Here is a 21,431-nt window from a genome sequence, read left to right on the forward strand (position 1 = left end):
TCTACTCTGTTCTTTGTTATCACAGGAAATTGATGTGCATTAAGTTTGGTCCTCCATCCTGCCAGCTGAAGTTCAGCCAATCAGAGCGCCTGGTCACCAACAATACCAGCGGCCTCATGGGAACTATAGATACACACATACATGTGCATGCACACACTGTATGTGCATATCAGCTTTCCACAGTATCCGTTTAGGGATCAAAAATTTATTTTACAAACATGCGCACAAACACACACACACACACACAGATACCACACATGCAGCTTTATGGATAGAATAATGGCGTATCCTGTTTGCATAGCTGCCTTCCTGTTAAATTAGAGGAAAGGCCTGAACAGACTTACAGAGGCCTGTGTGTGTGTGTGTGTGTGTGTGTGTGTGTGTGTGTGTGTGTGTGTGTGTGTGTGTGTGTGTGTGTGTGTGTGGGAGGCTGATAACTGCACAAGCTCATCTCTGCTCTACATCTTTCAGCATGGAAGGCAGCATCACTGAAATATTGATGAACCAACTGTGTGTGTCCATGTCTGTTTTCATGTGTGTCTGTTTGGCTACGCGAAGGTGGCATGTGTGTCGCTAGAGAAAACATTCACCGAGAGAGAGAAATGTCTGCACGTACACATCAAATATTAAATATATGTTATCTCACACGGCACAGAAAGTGAAAATTGGATTTTAAGAGGTACAAGTAATGTAATATTTTGCTAATATGATGTTGTATGAATTCCATAGATATTAAATAATGAATTTAAGCACTTAAAGACATGTTGGGTCAAAATTAGTCCAAAACGTACCTCTACATGCATTTGCTTTATTTTAAAGACAGCAGTTAGCTTATGCTAGTGTCAGTGCATAGTTTAGTAGTTAACACACTTGGTTGGCAGGTGGAAGGTTGCTGGTTTGTTTCCCAAAAACTGAGTTTTGTCAGGAGGTGCATCGGAGGTAAAAACTCCCAAATCAAGCCTGCGGAGCAACCTGTTTTACAGTTGCACCTACTTTTTGCTCACTGTAGTCGCCGTTGTGACTGGTTGTCTGCCAAAAAGTGTTTTTCAATGTTTCTGTTTTGTTGTTTTTAATGTAAAATAGTTTTACTTATATTGGTGAATACACAGCAATGAACAGGATTTATGAGGGGTTATAATATAAAATAAAGAAATTACACTATTTTGTGAGCTTCTTTATGATTCTACATGTGATTGTACCTACATTATAATCTGTAATGTCCCTTGGGTCACTTAAAGTATGTTTACAGTGTTACTATAAATGGTTCTCTTTCATATAGATGTACCAGAAGAGACATAATCTCTTTATTTGTAAGCTTTAGTCCCAGTGGTACAAGTATCACTACACACGCTCAAATCTTTAAAGACTTTTTAGGCATTTTGAAGTTTTATATTTGCTTTCCAGATATCAGTTAGCGTAGTTAAGAGTAACAGAAAGTAACTAAAACTCGCAAATGAACTTATTATTTAGATAATTTTAGTAGATTTACTAAAGAAGAAACTACAGAAAGCTGAACTAGAGCTTAAGAGAGATCTTGACCCTAGGCAGGAATAAGTCAAGTGAGTTTTATTTATACAGCACATTTGAAAACACACAAATAGACCCAAAGCCCTTTACAGACAGACCAATTTGTAATCCAGCTCTCAAGAACTCGGGCCAAAGCACATCGCTTTCAGGACTGATTTGCTGTCTTTTCTTCAAGCAGCTGCATTTTTCTCAAAATGTTGAAGTCTTGCTTAAATCTTCCTGCAAAAATCTGCTGCAGGTTTGAGCATGAAAGAAATGCCACAGTAAATTTGTTGTACTCCTCTTGATATAAGGTGGCAGGTACATGCTGCACAATTTTACAGCTCAAATATTTTTATCATCACCCTCTTTTCTCCTGATAAAGTATAGATTTAAAAGCTTGGATTGACAGTGTACAGTGTTTTTTTTTTTATCATCTACATTAATATGTATCAACAAATAGGAACCTTTGAGGAAAATTATTGTCAAATATGAATATCTGTGTCTTTTATTGTGAAAATGTATGGCCTAAACAGAAAGACAGGTCAAATCACAAAATAAATTTGTATTTGTTTCTGCTTGTGTTTGTATTCCAGCAAAATAGACAGATGTCCTGCTGATTGTAAGGCATTTACTGAATCTGTGTCCTGTCTTTGAAGGATGCAGTTGATGAGGGATGGATGTCAAACTGTAATAGGATTTGAGGCTTCAAGTCGTGGCAGTTTAAGTGGTTTTTGCATCGACCGGGACTAATGTGAAACAGATTCTTCGATATGTCCCGGCCTACGCTGCTCGCTGTTTTTCATACTCAATTGTCTTCTTCTTTTTACTTCTCTTTTCTTCTGCGTGTGTGTCTGCCCACTAGGATTTCTGTCTTTCTGCTGCACAGACCTGTTGTCGTCACATTATATTTATAGCCCAGGCTCCCAGCGGGCCCCGGCCTCACTGTCATTGGCTGGCTGATGCTGATGAGCCAGCTCAATGTGCAACACTTCCCATTCTCTTCACTTTCCCATCAGCAAGTGGATCAGTCACAGCCAGAAGAATCTGAGCAGACACTTATGGGCAGATCATATATCCATAAATAAGTATGCAGGCTGGCACTCATATGCGCTCTCAAATACATTTCTAAATGCTTCAGTTTTCTTCTTCGGCATCCTCCTGCAGACTCCGCTGCTTCCCACAATGTTTCTTTAAACTTTGCAGTTTCTGGTAATTTTGCTGTGAGATAAACAACCAGCTATCGGCACTGTGATAGCTTGTCACTGCGATTGAAAGCAACCTGTCTCCAAACAGTTGCAGTCCAACTTGGATTAACTGCATTCACTTCCAGGTTGATTGGCAAAGCTTTGCTAATTACTGCTGCCCAGTTTATAAACACAGGCAGCCAACACAATGCAATAAATTTGAGTCTGTCTGCACAGATGAGTGCAGCTTGTCTCTTTGCAAAAGGGGACTCGACTTAGCTGGCATTCTGGTTATATTCATATAGAAAAGCAAGGTCACCCTGTGCCTGTGTTATTTTGCAGTTAGACTGCCATTCCTGCAGCAACTATCACACTATCTATAAACTTCTGGCTGCTGAAATTACAAGTTTATTGCACACAATCACACCTGCTGTTTCCCCGAGTGTTGCTGTGGTATAAATTATGTTAAGGCTTAAAGTGAGACGTGAGTGATGTTTTGTCTTGTTTAGCATTAAATTGTACTGAAAGAGAGTCTACTGTATCGAGCTGCTGTTCAGTTTCTCCAGTATATTTTGCTTAAGCCTTGTTTAGCACTAGCTATTTATGATAAAAGTCATTTATAGTCGTATCTTGTTAGCCAACATAGCATGCTTACATTAACCTTAACTGAGCTGCGTGTGTTTACTTGTACTACTCGTGTTGCAGGGACAAAAATCGGAATCTTTGTTTATCATCATTTAATTTTAGGACCAAGATTTGACTCAAGATTAGTATAAGGTTAGGTTGTGACTAAGGTTTGGCACATATTGTTATTGATTATGGTTTGGATAAATCATAAAAGGAGTGTAAGTCAAAATGATGTCCTTTAAAGTGATGGAAAGGCTTTGTGTGTGAGACTGAAACCTTGATCTGCCTGGATGTCTGGAAACAGAATCATGACTCCAGTGAGTCGACAGTCATCTGAGTGAAGGTCATTTGGCTTCCACCCTGAGTCATCGTCCTCCTCCCCACGACCTCTTCCTGTTTTCCTGCCTTCTTTGTATCAGCTTTAATCAGAAAAGTTAACTCGAAGATTTAAAAGTCCTTTTAACCATAACCATGACTTTTCTTTCTTAGCGTTTAAATGTATTGAATTTATTTATTGAACATGTATATTGCAAAGATTGAAAAGTTTGGTCAGAAGATAATGACGGGATTGTTTTGCTTTCAAGTCTCTACAGGTCACCTGCTTGTGACAAAAGTGAAGACAGCATCACCTTTGGTTTTCTTAGGCCGGTCACTCCTGGGAACGTTCACCACTGTTTTCTCCATTTGTGGATAATGGCTCTCACCAGTTTTTACTGGAGTTCTAAAGCCTTAGAAATGGCTTTGTAGCCCTTTCCAGACTGATAGATGTCAGTAACTTTGTTTGTCATCTGTTCTTGAGTTTCTCTGGATTGTTGCATGATGTCTGTCTGACTTTACTTTGTCAGACAAGTTCTATTGAAGTGACTTCTTGATTCAGCAGGTCTGGCAGTAATCAGTCCTGAGTGTGGCTCGTAAAACTGAACTAAAACATGTGGTTAACCACATTGAATTCATCATTAATCATTTAAAAACTGCATTTTAGATTTATTTCTGTCTAGTATTAAAGTTAGTTTGATGATCTGAAACTTAAATGTGAGAAAAATGCAAAAGAACTAAAAAATCAGGAAGAGACCAAATACTTTTTCACAGCACTGTAGGTCTTATTGGTAGAAATGCTTTCTTAAGTTCACATAAAGGATGCCGCTGCACTGTTTTCTTCATTTTCATCATAACAGCTGATGGAAATATTGTTCTCGTCCCAGTGCGACACTCATTTTTTTCTGCGCTTTAAATGTTATTTTGATTTAAGGCGCATTTATGCGCAGTATACACCAACATTGTTCCAATTTAATTGGATGTTGTTATATCTGTTAGATCTGTGAATGGGTGTAATTGGGGTTTGACACAGTTTTATGAACCCACTGAGGCTCACAGTGGAGCTTTTTATAATCAGCAGACAACAATTTGCCACAAACCCCTCCCCCCAGCGCCCAATTGTAAAGCGTGCCTTCCAGTGTGAAAAACTCACTTGTATTGGGCTAATAAGCAGAAAACAGGTAGCTTTTGTTACTTAATTATCTGACGGTAACTTCTGAACCCTCTCAAGTCCTGCAGCCCTCACCATCCAGTCTCATTAATTTACTCCTTTTCTTTTGTCAGTTACTGCAGTAAACTGAGTTTCAAGTTTTCTGGGAGATTTTAAAAACTGTTAGAAACAACTGGCACAATTAAAGGGACGATTATAATGAACCATTTTAAATGGAGATTTTACTGAAAAATATTTATGAATGAGGGCCAGCGTGTGATTAGTCTCTGCTCAGGCATAAAGAGGAACACATTAAACACTTTCATCAGTGCTTGTCACGTGTCTGTACAGAGCACAGTAATTTCTATTTTTGTCTTGACTTTGTGAATGCAATAACTCGAGAATGAGGTGACGCAGAGTTTTCAAATCCATACCACAGGTGCATCTGCTAGGAGACTGAACACTGGCACCAGTATTTTTTTAATTGTTAGTAAGGTGGCTCTAAAATTTGTTGCCACCAGCTGTATTTGTTAAAGTTAAGAAGGCTTAGTGTGTAATTATTGGGAGAGGAGAAGGGTTGCTAATGGAGAGAAATGCTGCCTGGGCAAGTATGTAATATATCAGTGTGAACTGCGGATGAATGAAATGTGCAAGCACCCGTGGGAAGCACTTTGACGGTTCTGGATTTAGATTTAAATGTTTTTGCAATTTTGAATCAAGCTAAAACGTGATTTTGCTTTACAAGATTAGTGCGTGATGAATGAGACAGACTCAAACTTTGAGTTAAATCCAAAATGTCAAGTGGCCGTTTAAGTCACCGACGTTTCACATCGTAAAGACTGTGTGTAAGGGATCCAGCTAGCCTGTCAGGGAGGGCAGACATAGAATGCATGAGAGGGAAAATCCCTGACATGAATCAGCCCTTTAATGAAGCTGAAAGAATATGACAGAACACAAAGCACAGCGAACCGGTCGCTCACGGACACATTCACGCAGCAAACACAAAGACAGCTCAAAACAAAGAGGCTTTCTGTGGAAACCTGCTGCAGACGCATCCCCTCTGAAGGACTCCACTGTCCTCTGCTTGGGTGTAAGAGTGTGTTTTCGTGCTCACCCATACAACCCATTGGAGAGCAAAAACCATATAGCCTGCACAGAGTTGCCACATGCACACACTGTCTTTTTGTAATCTGGAATGTGACCAATGCATTGTCTGTCTGTGGGAGCTTATTTCCGTTTTCCTCTCTTCCTGTATTTCCTTGTTACTTAAATCGTCCTTTAGAGCAAGGAGGCAGATAATGACAAGAACATGTGCAATTTTCATAACTTGAAAATTGCATCACTGTGACTCCAGACCTTTAATCTCTGCAGTAACTAGAAAAGCTGTAATCAGAGGCTCGAAATGATATTGAGTTTGGAACAGTCAAGTAAAGACATACATGATACTTGTAACTTACATATTCTCATATAAGAAAAAGTAGAAATTAAAGCAATAAAAGTAAGGAGGGCAAGGAAAGGAGCAGGAAATAAAACCAAAAGAAGACACAAGAGAAAAAAACCTTCAAAGTAAAATAAGAAGTAACTAAAAGACATAACTGACGCTGCAACATGAAGAATACACTGAAGTAAGAATAACACCAGAGACCGGGGAGCACCGACTCCTGGATCAACTAGGAACAACAACAAAAACTACAGAATACCAGGGCCATGACACTGTCCCTGTACAAACGTTACAACAAAGCAGTGTGCAGGCATTATTAATTATTGTTGGTTAAGATCAAAGCTTAAGAGATCAACAGAGCTATTACAATGAATCCTAATGGGGGTATGAGTATGTGCACAAAATATCAAGTCCATCCATCTGTGGTTGAAAAACTAGATCTGACGCATTCATGCTTTGCATTGCATTCTGGCATTTGCACAACATTGAACTAAAATGAAGACAGATTTGGCATGTTCACCTTATTTCTTGTCTCAAAGGCTTTCACAGGTCTGCAAACGAGTCACTGTGGTTGTTTGGGTTGGAAACAAGACTCCAAAAGAAGCGTTAGTCTGACTGGGAGAAGCTCAATACGTGTGCAATTGTAGGAGGACATGTAACCATCAATGGCACTAGAGGATAGTCAAAGTCAGCTTTATTGTGCTTTCTTGGCCAGGTAACCCCTGAAAAGGAGATGTTAATCTCAATGAATGTCTTTGCTAAATACATTAAAGTGGTTATCGCTCATCATTACCTTTAGAAAATCAACAAGAAGGTGCCAACATATTTTACACTGTAACTTTGCACTGCTTTACTTTGACACGCTTTGTGATTCTGCAGAGTTTCAGCAGAGCTCAGCTTGTTGTCGCGTGTCGTCATGTCGATGCTAAGCTGCCAGCGTCCGTCTGCCTCATCAGCACAAAGTCTGCACTGACGAACACGCACAAAGACCCAATTGTTTAATGTCCAGATGAACTTATCTTGACCTCGCAGAGGTTCAAAAGCAAAGAAGTAAAACTCTCTAGTTCTTCTTTTCCATTAGCGTTCAATTTTTGTCAGCAAGGGTTGACGTCAGCTGAAATTTCTATATTAAGCCTTTGATTTATATTAATAACGGGGTTTATACCTGCTAATATACACTATTGTTTTGTGTTGTATTGTTTGGGCAAATGTTAAAAGAGCACCACAAAAGTAATAATAAGGAAAACACAGATCTACTGTGATCCAGTTAGTATCAATTTACAGCAAGCAATTAACATAATTAGTAGTTGGCATTAGCTGTTACTGAGTATAAACAGTGATCTAGAGGCACATTAAATGCTGCTTAAATGTAAGCTTCTTACCCCTTTTGAACACATTATTTATCCATCCTCTTCAGTGTCGCAGGGGGCTTGAGCAACTTTCAGCCACCATAGGGAGGGAGGAAAAGTACACCCTGGAAAGGTTACTAGTTGTCACCAAGCCAACACATAGAGACAGTGAATCATTTACCTTCAAATTCACACCTATGATTTAGATTAACCTATGGAAACTGTGGGCGAAAGCTGGAGTACCTGGAGAGAAACCACGTGAACAGAGGGAGAACGTGCAAACTCCACACTGAAAGGCTTCAAATGGTGGTGTTGAACTCAGGACCTTCTTGCTATGAGGCAACAGTGCTAACCGCCACGCTGCTGTATTTATAGTAATAAATACACATTATTTATTACTATTGAGGATGTTTTTCTAATGATGTTTAATAGCAAAAACTGTTTTTCCACTTTCATTTTTAACAGTGTGCTTGTTTAAACTTTAGCTGTATAGTGACTTTTTGATGTGACATTAAATACAGAACCCTGCAGGATGTGTGGCATTTGACGGAGAATATAAAGCATATAATAAAGTAGCTTCAGAAATATTAATCAAAATGTTGTTTGTTTTTTCAGGCGATGGAGAGCAAGCTGCTGGTCGGTGGAAAGAACATCATAGATCACACCAATGAGCAGCAGAAGATGCTGGAGATAAAACGGCAGGAGATAGCAGAGCAGGTAAAGCGTTTTTTTTGCAGTAGTACACTAATTTACTCAGTACAGCTGCACAGTTCATACTTCAGGCATACATTTAAAACCTTAGGAGAAATCTTTTCTGCAGCAGTTTGTTTAACATTTACAGTAATTAGTGTTTTCTGCAGCCTGAATTGATAAAAACACTCCAGAGCTGTGGAGAATCCACAAAGGAACAGGGTGATATTTGCATTCTGCTTTCAGACGCGTAAGGAGCGCGAGATCCAGCAGCAAGTGTTGATTCAGGATGAAGAGACGCTGGAACTGAGAGAGACTTTCACTTCTCTGCAGCAGGAGGTTGAAGCCAAGACAAAGAAACTCAAGAAGGTAAAATATCCTGATGATGCAGAAAAAAATCTGATGCACACAAGTAGAAATACAGTAGATATCCTCATTTCTACTCTCGCACACACTTTTGCAAAAGAGGTAATAGACATAGTAGTATAGGTGTGTTTTAACGTGCACACACTTACAGACCTTCCCTTTTTGTTCCTAATGTGAGAATGTCCCTCTTTACCCCCTTCTTTCCCTTTGACCTTTGACCTGGATCACAAATGACCCCTTGACTTGGACACTCGCTTCGTTTGGACACACACTTAAATTTCAGTACCTCAAGGTTTGTCCTGCCGTCCCTTTCCCTCCCTCCCTCCCTCCCTCCCTATCTGCCATTTTTACGTATTCATGCTTTCTGCACTAACCTCAGTCTTCCTTCACTTCAAATCCCCCAGTAACTCACTAAACCTCTCCCTCACCAGTGCAAACACCGAACCTATTACATCCTTCCCCTCTCTTTCCGCGTCCCTATCTCGCTGCACGGATGCGACCAGCAGGACTAACACCGAGTGGCCCGTTGTGCGAGTGCGGGCGACAATGTAGCTAATGATCCTTTGCTGATCTTTGCTGCCCTGATTCCCAAACGTGGGTCCATCTACTCCTCTCACACTGCATGATGCCGTCAGTCTGAAGAAAAGAGGGGGTGTTTTTCACGCTGTGCATTCAAAACTCAGTGGGCAGTCCGTAAAGCTCAGTGACTACAAAAATGTCACTGACACCTTGTTTGCTGGAAAAGAAAAAAAAAAACACTACTGCAGAATTCTATTTCTCAAAATAGCCAATGATAATTTTTTTTCCTTCCAAAGTCATTATTTAATGATCACCTGAGAAGTTGATCATGTTAAATGTTAAGTTGGAGTAATGATTGTAGCTAATGTAAAAAAAAGAAAAAAAGATTGCCACGGTTACCTGTAGTTTTTCATGTTTGTCTACAAATACTCGCTGATACTCACCCAGCAGTAGTAAAACTTGAAAAAGTAAAAAGGTTTGCCTTTTTAAAAATGCTGGCTGTAGCGTTGAGGCACAGCATTTATTTTGAAGGTGAACGTTCTCCATGTTCTTAATTTAACTGCAGCTTGGAGAGTAGCTGGACAGTGCTCTCACTGCTGTTCAAACAGTAGCAATATGCTAGCGACCTGAGCATTCACTGGATGAGGAATACACATTTTTCCTTAGGAACATGTGTCACAGTTTGTTGTGTTAACTGAAGCAATTCACTGAAATCAAAGTAATTTCAAGCTTAAAGAGATTTTCAGGGACAAAAGGACATATTATCATGGTTTAGCAGAGAGGTGGAAGCAACTGCATACAAGTGCATGACATAAAGCAAAGAGCAAGCTTTACTCCAAAGCTGATAAGTCAACAAAACTAAATGATAAAAGGTGAAACCTAGTTAGCACTGAAGCAAAAAGGCTAGAGGAACAGCAGGAAAAACAAACTTCCGGGGATATTACAGCTAACACTAAAAATCAGGATGGAGACTGGGAAAGACAGAAACACTGCAAAACCAACAGGGACCAGAATTCAGTGATAAAAGCACTTTTAGCCACATTTTTCTTAGCATAAGAAGAGAGTGAGAGTACCTTTCTGTAATGTAACATTAAGGCTTCAGCTTTGAAGTCTAAATTTAACTGTCAAATCCAATTTCTGGCGGTTTTTAAAGGTATTTAAATTTTTTAAGCTAGCATCTGTGAAAATCTGTCCTAAAATTGAGATTTGCCCCAGATGCTTCTTATTGATTTGACTTTTTTTTGGGGGGGGGGGGGGGGGGTTGCTCTGCGTGTCCGAGCTGCAGAGCCTGCAGTGTCATGATTCACAGCTGAAGTCAGGATTCGCCTTTATGTTTGAAGCCTCGGGTGAAGTCAAAGAATGAACAGTGTGAAATCTCAGGAGGAACCAGGAGGAGGAATTAGAGGAGGAGAGCTCCCATTGGCTGGCCTGTTCACCAGACACCAGCGCCTCCAGTGCTGTTGCTATGGGCAACCAAGCTGCAGCAAGTTGTAGACCAGTCCATCTTCACTGGGAACCTCAGGCCTGATTGCTCCTCTCGCTTGCATGTCTTTGTCGTTTCTTCCAGCTGTACGCCAAGCTCCAGGCAATCAAAGTAGAGATCAAGGACGTGAACGACGAGCACGTGAGGAGCAGACAGGAGCTCGAGCAAACTCAGAACGAGCTCACCAGAGAGCTCAAGTTCAAGTGAGTCAACCACAAATCACAAAGAGTGCTCAAAAATCACCACATACAGTACGGGATTCTTCAAAGCAATACGCCCCATTTAAAGATCAAACATAAGGCCAGGGGGCCAGCATTGGCCTGGCAAAGACCCCATTCTGGTCCGCAGACTTCACAGTCACTCATAATACACCAAAATAGTTAAGTAATAGATAAACAATTAAATGACAGAAAAGTTCCTGTTTTTTACTCTGCAATATGAAAATTTTGGTTAAAAAACAAAAAGAAAATTTTCATTCATCATCAAAAAAACCCCCTAACTAACTACAGGACAGTAATTTTATACATGTATCATGTAGAAATTGCGCCTCTTTATCTTATGTTAAAAATATCTCAGGGATTAAACGTATAATTAAACATCTTTAGAGTGATAGAAATGGCAGTTTCACTCGTCTCATCATCAAAATGGGCTGTACGTGGCCATTGATGTAAAATGACTGTGACATCCCTCATTTAAATAGTTACTTCCTTTGCAGACTGAGTGTTTACACTAAATAAAAAATTGTGTTAGGCTTTTACCGGCTGTCTTTTATTCTATGCAAAAGTACGGCTGCAAGGTAAGCAGTTAAGAAATGCTTTTACTTGAAATCTGTTCTTGCAGAGGTAGGGGTCTGTTTTTTTTGCCAAACTCAGTACTTTTACAGTTTTGCTAACAGTTTTTTTCTTCTTTTTGTTTGCTCCCCTGCTGCGTAAACCTTTCTTCATTGTCAGAAGTCTACATGTCTCATTATGCTTTTCAAAAAGAGCCCTGCTAGCAGCTGTGATAGCCAGATGCTCTTTCTTCTTTTCCTTTTTTAAAATTTCTCTAAGCAGTGAAAGTGCTTTGTAATAGTATTGTAATAAGACCATAAAATATTTGTTAATCTTTTCTTTTAAACTTGTTTTTGTGCAGCCAGTTAAATAGCTAAGTTATGTTGATTTGAAGAAACAGCTAAACCCATAAAAAAGCTTCTAATCAAGAGTTCATTTATCAGGAGGTTTAGTGTTTATGAGTAAAAAAGACTTTACAAATTCAAAGAAAATCATTTTTTCTGTTTAAAATGTGAAAAGTATACAAATAAACCCCTAAAATCTTACTCATAGTGCATTTGCTATTACAACCACATGACTCCAGACTTGTATATGATATAAACCATTACTTCTTGCATCACTCTGTGTTGTGAACACGCAGGTATCTGATCATAGAGAACTTCATCCCGCCCGAGGAGAAGAATAAGATAATGAACAGGCTGGTCTTTGACCCTGAGGAAGACCAGTGGAAGTTCCAGTCACTTGTTCCTGCTGAAAGGTCAGCGTCTGTTTTCGATGTAAAAGAATAAACTCTTAAATTTAGTCAGGCTTTAGTTTAGATCTCTGGGCGCCGTGCATCATATGATTATCTCTTCTTTTCATCTTCTTCCGCTGCTGTTTGAGTGGCATCCTCCTTTTTCTGGCGTTTTTGGTGTTTTGAGAATTGATTCCAGATTGGGTTTTTGTGTGTCTCATTGATCCCGACTTTTCTTCCGTTCAGTAAATCCTCGCAGATGAAGAAAAGGCCAGCATCTGCAGTCGGATACAAACGACCCATCAGCCAGTATGCCAGGGTTGCCATAGCAATGGGAGGTCATTCCAGATACAGGGTAAGTGTCTGTGTGTGTGATGACTTGGCATCCTTTTGAGGACATAAAACAAGCCCACAAATATAAATCATTAAATTTTAATGTAAAGAAGTATGGTTTTGTTTTTTTTTGTTTTTTCATAAATCTTTATTCTGAATGTTATTTAATTAATTATGTAAATTTTTATTTCCATTATAGGTCAGTCAGTTTATATTCTGTTTAATTTGTCCTTTTGGATCCTGAAAGACTAAATATCAGTTTTTCAGTTTTAAAGATTTCAGGCGTGATTTACTCTTATAGTTTTGAATATTTCCTAGTAATGGTATTTTAACCATCTGTCAAGGTCAAAGTCAGACTTAAGACTCATTGAAATATAAAAACCAACACTAAACATGAACAATAAAAAACATACTGGAATCTTAAGGCACTGGAAATTGAAGGAACTAGAATCCAAGTGGCAAAAATATCATGACGATCTCAGGATCATGACATTACTTTCTTTTTTTTTTGTTGCTTTGCTTATAAAAAACCCTTAACTATAAAAATGCACCATACTTTATTAAAGCATTTGCTATGAAATTAATGGACTCAGCTTTTACTAGAGTAACACAGCATTCAGTAAAAGTCACCGAGAGCTACTTAGCCATTGAATGAACCTCCCAGCAAGCAGTTTTTGTGCTGATGTTAATGCCAGAGCAGCTTTCTCTGCAATTAAGTACTGACTTGTTGCAGTGGGGGCATCCTATTAAAGTACCATGGTCAAAGTTTCTTTGCAATAACAAATGTTTATAAAGGCAGATTGAACGGCTAGTTTCTTGATTTTATACACCTGTTGTTAAGGGGCTGAAAACACTTTTTTTCAATACTTTGATCCATATAATGTGTTACTAACTGTAGATAATGTTTTCATAATGTTTTCAGGCTGAGAACATCATGTTTCTGGAGCTGGACATGACTCCTCCAAACACCGCCTCAGTCGATTGCTCGAAGGATGGAGAACCGAACCAAAGTCCCTCGGTGGACAGCTCGCCCACCAAGGAGAAAGGCGTTCGAAAGTCCCAGTCTTGGTGAGGTCAAATTAATGCAGCCTCTTCTCATATAAATAAAACAGATGTTGTCTTTCTTTATTGGCATACACTTACTGCACGTTGCTGCTGCTGCTGCTCAGATGTTTCTACATCTGGAAATAGAGCTGAGAATACTTTGTCATATTTGTGTTTGAAACCCGCTTCCACTGTTCAGCCTGTGCATGTGACCTGTGAACTGTAAATGGTTTAGCATCAGAGCATCTCTACAGTAAATGGGATTATTCAGGATTAGCCACACCCTCTTGCCCTAATCTGATGGTTTATCTGTCATTTTCTCAGCTGCATAATCTCAATAATCTGTGATTGTACATATTATACATATATTATACAACTTTTGTTTTTTGTTTTTTCAGGTGTCACACTCCAAAATCCATGACTTCCTCCCCTTCTAATGTGTCCTTGGCAGCATGTCACACTGCCACACCCGCAGCGGCACAGTAAAGCTTTAATGAAGAGAGCTTTTTTTTATTGCCATTATTATTATTATTATTTATTTGATCTCTCAACATCAACTTCCTCTTTTGGCCAGTGGCCGCCTTACAGACTTCTCAGTGAGGCCCACTGCTGGGACACAAACACACCACCACCACCTCTGCTGAAAGCTGACAGACTTCATGGAAATGATCTTCTGGCAGGAAACTACATGACCATATGAACCTCAGAAACTCTGTATAAATCAGTTCCTCCAGTTCCTCCTCCGGCAGAGCCCTTTCCTCTTTTGCATGTCAGATCATCTCTGAAAACAGCTGGCTGCAGTGCTGAACTGCCCAGACTGTTGTGTGTGTGTGTCTGTGTGTTTGTGTGTGTCTGTTGTGTACAAAGCGCCGTATGATTGCCTGTTTGTGTTTCTAGTCATGACCACTGCAGATTTAAAGGTGAAGGTTTCATGTATTCTGGATTTTTCAAAGCAGGTTTGGTCTGTTTTCTATGTAGAAGTTGGACTTCATCGTCAGAGAGTTTATGTCAGTGTTGGCTTTTTGAAATGAGTACACACACAAAAATAAGAATATACGATGTGTACTGTTGTTGGTCAGACGAGGTGCTCAAGACCTGAATGATGACCGTTGTCATTCCTGTTGCCTCCCATCATTTATCTGTCCCCCTGCAGTGTCTAATTTAAATGAAATGTCTTAAAAACTAATGTAATTAAAATGAAGAACACGAGGCATGTCACACTGTCAGAATTATTTTACTGGGATTTTAATTCAACAAACAAACACGGATGGGCGGATGGTGACCAGATCCCAGCAAACTAAATGTGGGACAAACACGACGTTTTGTCTGGGACAAACAATGCTGGCAGGACGTCAAATATATTACATTAACGTGCAAATATTCCAGGTCTTTTGTCAAGTAAATAAGAATTAAATAAGGCCGAAGTGGTCTAATATAATAGTCTTTATATGCTCCTGTATCCTCTGTTATTTCAGCGCCTCCTCTGTGTGGTAATAGTCTTAGTGTTTCAGTAGAGATGCATCCATTTTAACAATTTGTTTGCAATTTTTTGCCCATTATGACATAAATATACTGTGCAAAACTCTAACACAACAGCCAAACGCTCTATTTCTCAGTATAAACTGCATCTTAATTTTCTTTGTGGCAGTTTCCATGATATTTAGCAAAATCTACAAAGCTTGTTGCTTTTTGGTGACTTGGAACTTTCACTGATGGTCACATCTTAAGACAGGCTAATCTTTATTTAAATACAAAACAAAGCCTTCTCTTCACAGAATTTAGAAAAGCACATGTTCTGCAGAGTCAAAACGTCAGCCATTGTCTCAGGACAAGGGGACAATAAATAAAAATGCTGTGCAGTCACACATGAAGAGGGACATCTGATCATCCTGGATTCATATTAGATTCATGAATTATGAATAGTTTGTGTCAAAAATGTGACCTTTTTAGAGCGGTGTAGAGTTCATTAAATAAATAATACCATGTAAGTTTAAGCTTTGCCATGAAGATAGTTTAACACAAAACAACTTTCAACTAATGCATCTCATTGTGCCATTTGGCATCTATGAAAATGCAGTTCATGCATCAGGATGGGGTGAACCAGTCGATACTGCAGACTAAAATCTGGCCTCCACTGAGGTGAATTAGTGTTTTTTTAGGTGGCACTTTTTTCAAAAAGACTGGTGCCTCACAAAGACACATTTTATTAAGAAGACATGAAGTAAAAATGAAACTTAAGCAATTGTTTATTAAGTTAAGGTTAAGTAAATAATTAACCTTAACTTACATACATATAAATAATTTTATATTAATCCTCGTGGAATATTTATACTAGTGGTCATGTACACCAGTGTGACAGTATTTAGCTTCAGTTTTCCAAACAAAAGGTTATTTTATTAGAAAAACTGCTTCACTGAAAGTGCAAGAAATAGTCTTAACGTGGTGGAACCTATAAAAACAGCTGCTGCTGCCTAAACTAACAGGAGGATGCATTTGCTTGGAGGCAACTGTGGTTGTGATTTGGTGCTATATGATATGAAAGAAAACTGCGTTGAAACGAACTTCCAGCAACATCCGTGGAACACAGTGCAACTCCTATGGTCGACTGACACTATTTGCCACATTGCCTTCAGCAGTTATACGATAAAAACATTTTACAGGCAGCAGTTTAAACAGCATATGTAAGGAGTAAAATATATAAACAATATTTACAACAAACACTTTCACCAATGAGGAGACGGCAAGAATGGCCTGGACACATCAACATATGGTTTAAACCCAATAATGGTCACTGGAATTTGGAAGTGACCATTAGAAATCCTGGTTGGCACTTTCTTTGGGACTTAAAAAGTGAAAATAAGAGGCGGTGTTTAAATTTTTCCTCATCTAAAGTCAGAGAAATCACACCCTGAGTCTGAAAATGTCTTGGAAGTAAAAAACAATCTGACTTCTGCCTGTCGTTGTGAATCAAAATGATAAATTAAGCTTCTTCTAAACAATGGAAACTTGGACACACGGGTTGTTTTTGGACTCAAAAACATGTCTCATGTGCTGCTGAAGCCACACAAGCTGGCTTCAGTCAAACATTCCTTCATTCAGTCGTCTGTCAAAGAGCTTCACCAGCAGCAGCTTCTTTAAACCCATGATCAAGTAAAGAAATGAGAACCAGAGGTTGCCATCTCAAGGATGGAGCACCTGTTGTACCCAGGAATCAACACGAACATATGTTCACTGAACACATTTTTCTTCTTCTTTGACATGTGGTTTCTATCAAATTGTACAGTAAATAAAAAAGAAATTTAGCAGGCTGTGTGCAGTCAGGTGTGCACAATTTAGTGTCACTGGGTTCATTACTTCCTAAAGGGTAAAAGGAGGAAACAGCAGGGGGCCAGACTGACTAACCATCAATGTATTATTGATGTGAAAGGAGGAACCGCAGCTAAACCCCCTCAGTGAGTGTACAACAGCAAAGAAGAGTCATTGACCCGTGTAAAAGTAAAGTGTATATCACCAATGTGCAGCACATCTCCACACATCAAATCAAATGGAAACTTGGACATTCCTGAGATTTCTTGGCATTTTCAATGCATGCTTGAGCTCTCACTGGGGCTGCAAATACGAACAGAAGTCCAAAACCCAGAAATATTTAGTTTACAAAAATGAAGCCTTAGGATACTGGAGCCGAATACAACTTGACATTCTGGTTTTAGAATTGTTTTAGTTAAGGGAGCAGAGTAAACACTCATGCCACTTTAATACTCAGTTATGTTAGACGTAAAGGTTTGAAATGGCAAAAAGAAACAATTTTCTAGTTACAAATTAATATCAGATGCTTTTGGAATGGTTAAAGCCATTTAGAAACACACACGGAGCATTTTATATGTTTAGTTATCAGTATCTCAGCCTGCAGCTGACCCAGTTTTTAATGTGTATATATAAATATCTAAAAATAGACTTTAACTGCTCTGAAGCTTCTTGTGTTCATATTGTATAATGGAGGTTAAATCCATTCAACTGCTTTATTGCTGATACTTCTGATACAATATTTTGTGCATTTATTTGGATGCTCGTATTAAACATGGACAAGGTTACAAATAATGAGGTCTGTGTTTGTGGAAGTAATCTCTGTGAGCTTCACAGATTACCATTGTATGGTCTTTACCTTACAATGTAAAACTCCTTGAGGTATTCAGACCGTGTTGCACATGTATCGTCCTTTGCTAAGTGGTAGAAGATCAGCATAAATCTTCCTTACAATCAATAACTGAAAATGGAAAATGGATGTAGCTTACAGGTGTGACGCCACTGCGGAAGCACTATAAGATGCAAAAGAAAATCTGTATATAAGAGAAATCACTAAATACTATCCTGGTGAATTTATGCTGGCAGTTAGAGTTAGATCATAAGTTTAAAGTCTTTAGCATATGAGGGTGCAGTGTCCCTCAGTTCTGCAATGAGATTTTCCTCGTGCTAGTGTTTGATTTTTCGTACCTAAGACAACCTCAAGCCTCCAAAAAATGGGACATCAGTCCATATTTTGAGTTCAGAACTTGGAATTTCTTTCTGGTTACAGATAAGTGCTCAAAACACAAACAAAAATATAGAGATTTAAGAAAAAAAATTCACACAGAATGTTGTTTATGATTCTGAAAGACCTCATTTAAATGCTAATTTGTATTCTAATTTTTGCCTCATAACTTTTGCACTGTCCACTTCCTGCTGTGACAAAACAAATTTCCCACGTGTGGGACTAATAAAGGTTATCTTATCTTATCTTATCTTATCTTATCTTATCTTATCTTATCTTATCTTATCTTAATTTGTGTATGCTGTTTAATCTGCAGCATCAGTCCTGCCCCCAAAACACTCATGAATCATGTTTTAATTTCTAGGGCAGACAGCGATGCGAGCATGAGCGTGATTTTTTGAATAATGTAGGAACAAAGGTATGACGTAACGTAAACAATTTCCCTCTGAATGCTGCTAATTTATAGACATTTTAGCTGTGGCTGTGGGGGCGGGGAGGAGGGAGGCGAGGACACGGATGGAAGAGAGGAGGAGGGGTGGATGGATGCAGGCATCCAAAGACAATCAGGAAGTGAGGAATAACTGTGGAGGAGGTGGATACTGAGCCTGTTTCCATGGTAACCTGCCAGTAGAGGGTGAAGGGGATGGGGATGGCATCGATGGGGGTTTGTGTGTTGATGTATATGAATGTAACATGGTGGATCAGATGGCATTGACGGAAATAAAAAAAAAAGATCACAGCCTCCTTCTCATCCATTTTCATCCTCAAATCAATAAATTTAGCATTGATTTGTTTTAGGCAGTTTCATTTTCATGCGTGTTTTTTCTGGGCAAAGGTGAGCAATAACATTTCACTTTATTTGCTCTCACTTAATCTTATTAGTTATGAGGCCATTAGCCTTGTTAAGACAGCCAATACTAAAACACAAACAAGTTCACCAAGAAGAACGCCGGCTCTAAAATACAAAAATGAATGGACTGTGAATCCAACAGTGTTACACCTGCTGTGAGTACAGGAGGTCTGAAGGTGCTCTTGAAGATGAAAACTGATCACAACAAAGAAAACAAATGTTCTTCAGCTACTTGTAGACATACTTTGCGCAAAAAATCTATCACATGATGGCATTAATCAATCAACATAAAGGTAGAAACAGTTAACACGTCATGTTAGGACACAAAATATTAAAATTTGCTAAAAGTTACGCCATTTTAAAAGTGCTGAAACAAAAATGAGATAAAACAGTAAAATAAAGGCAAATGAAGGTTTTAATACTGACCTTTGCTTTGCATGAAGAATAGTTTGCTCATACTGTCTAAAATGAGTGACATAATATGAGGAGGACACATAGCACTGTGAAAATCTGAGAACAGTATCTGTGGGAGAGAATCTGTAACAGCAAACAAGGTGAGAGAAATGTTTTCATCTTTTGATGGGCCATTAAAGGCTTGTGATGTCTGGTGCTTTTATTGTGAAAGGAGAAAGTGATAGCAGAAGAAAAGGAGGAGGGAAGGACAAAAGGTGACAGGAAAGTAGAATCACAAGCAAAAGGTTCGTCATCATTTATTTCATCCTGTGAAAAGGATTGAATAACAATATAAGATTTCTAATAGATTTTCAATGTGAAACTGTGTCCAGCCTATCAGATTAGCATTTTGTGACTGAGATGATGTTGTAGGCTCAAATAGATTAAATCCAACGGGTTATAATGCTATATTTCGCACTTGATTTCATCGTCCTGATTACTCTTCCTGTAAGGGTAACTTTACATCAACAATGTTTGTTTTCTAACTTCACGTTAAGCCGAATAGATTTATTCAGTTATTATCAATATAAATTCTAATTACTTTTCAGAGAAACCATGAGAGACCATGTGGCAGGTCAGCCATGATTCTTTTATTGGTCTTATGGGGTTTGCATAGCCACGGATCTTGTATTTGCACGTCAATAAGTATTTAGTGAACTATGAATTGAAGTCAGGGCATCATTCAGCTACATATACACTGTTTAATTCCCTTTGCTGTGATATAAAAAAACCCCATAATAGCCATCACTGACATGTTTTAGTAGTTCTAGATTTTCAGCTATAAGAAATGCTGTTACAGAATTTATTAGAATCATGTAGTTTTGAATTTTGCAGCCCTGATTGCTGGTTATTACTCGAAAACTAGCACACAAGTTTCCAGGTAATCATCACACTTCTTGTCATTTGAGTCAATAGATTATTAATGTGTAATAAGCTACAATACCAATATGTTATCAATATTTTAGTATACTATGGGTAATTGGTTGTTACCTTGGTGTTTAACTGGTAATAGCTTGCTATTTTCATTTTATTAGCTTCTTGTTAACACTTTATTACCTCACTAGTACTACATTATTATCAAGTCATAAAAGAACACTTATATCTTAAATTAAAATCACATGTATTAAATGTTTCAAACCTAAATTAGATTATTGATTTGCTTAGTTATAAGTCTTCCAATGATATATAAGTGTTTATATGAATATATAATTACACAATCATGTTAGATATGATTCCGCGACACACACGCACACATGCACAGGTCTATAAATCTGAGTCTTATCAGAATCAGAATCAGAATCAGAATACTTTATTGATCCCTGGGGGAAATTATTTTTTGTTACAGTGCTCCATTTTAAACCAACATTAAGACAAGACAGACAATACGCTAACTAAGAATAGTACAATATATACATATATATACATACATACATACATAAGTCACTTATAAATAAATAGTTGGAAAAGAAACATGTGTAGTTGTAGCAGCAAACAGTGTGTTAAGTGGATGCGTTGTACAGGGAGATGGCCACAGGCAGGAATGATTTCCTGTGTCGTTCAGTGGTGCTTTTCGGTAATCTCAGTCTCTCACTGAACGAGCTCCTGTGACTGACCAACATGTCATGGAGTGGGTGGGAGGTGTTATCCAACATTGTCTTTATCAGCAGTCTGCCCTCAGTCCTCCTGCTCTTGATCTTTAATATTTAATGAAGAGAGGAGAGAGCTGCTTTATTAGGATGGTAGAAGCACATTTGGTTCAATAATTTATGCAGTTACAAGCAGATTATAACAAATGGAAACACAGAAAACAGAGAATGAGCTCTGCTGACGTTCATTTTGGAGTCCCGGTTTAGCTGTTACACCATGATGTGTTTTTGTGTAGTTTCTAAAAACGCTTCAGTTACAGTCAAATGAGCATTATTTTTGTTGACCTCGTTCTCTACTTATCTCGCCTCAGCAGTTACCAGACCTAATTTACCCGCTAATGCAGCAGAGTTCATTTTATCTCTTGTGAACTCCTTGATTTATTTTTTTTAGCTGGATGGAAGCAGCTTCACTGTTTATATCTAACCGATCAGACATCTGAT

General features: G+C 38.6%; 1 protein-coding gene across 4 annotated transcripts in view; it reads left to right on the forward strand.

The window, feature by feature from the left end:
• The window catches only part of kif3ca (kinesin family member 3Ca), a 29,698-nt gene extending 14,976 nt beyond the window's left edge, over nt 1–14,722 (forward strand). For all 4 annotated transcript variants that reach the window (XM_026194006.1, XM_026194007.1, XM_026194005.1 and 1 more), the window contains 8 exons: nt 8,191–8,292; nt 8,512–8,634; nt 10,718–10,836; nt 12,044–12,160; nt 12,383–12,491; nt 13,392–13,537; nt 13,912–13,995; nt 14,088–14,722. In XM_026194006.1, the coding sequence (XP_026049791.1) occupies nt 8,191–8,292; nt 8,512–8,634; nt 10,718–10,836; nt 12,044–12,160; nt 12,383–12,491; nt 13,392–13,537; nt 13,912–13,995; nt 14,088–14,157 (870 nt within the window). In that variant the 3' untranslated portion in view covers nt 14,158–14,722. The remainder of the gene's footprint in view (nt 1–8,190; nt 8,293–8,511; nt 8,635–10,717; nt 10,837–12,043; nt 12,161–12,382; nt 12,492–13,391; nt 13,538–13,911; nt 13,996–14,087) is intronic.
• The last annotated feature ends 6,709 nt before the right edge of the window (nt 14,723–21,431 follow it).

Source organism: Astatotilapia calliptera, chromosome 15 (genome assembly GCF_900246225.1).
Source record: "Astatotilapia calliptera chromosome 15, fAstCal1.2, whole genome shotgun sequence".
NCBI classification, from domain to species: Eukaryota; Metazoa; Chordata; class Actinopteri; order Cichliformes; family Cichlidae; genus Astatotilapia; species Astatotilapia calliptera.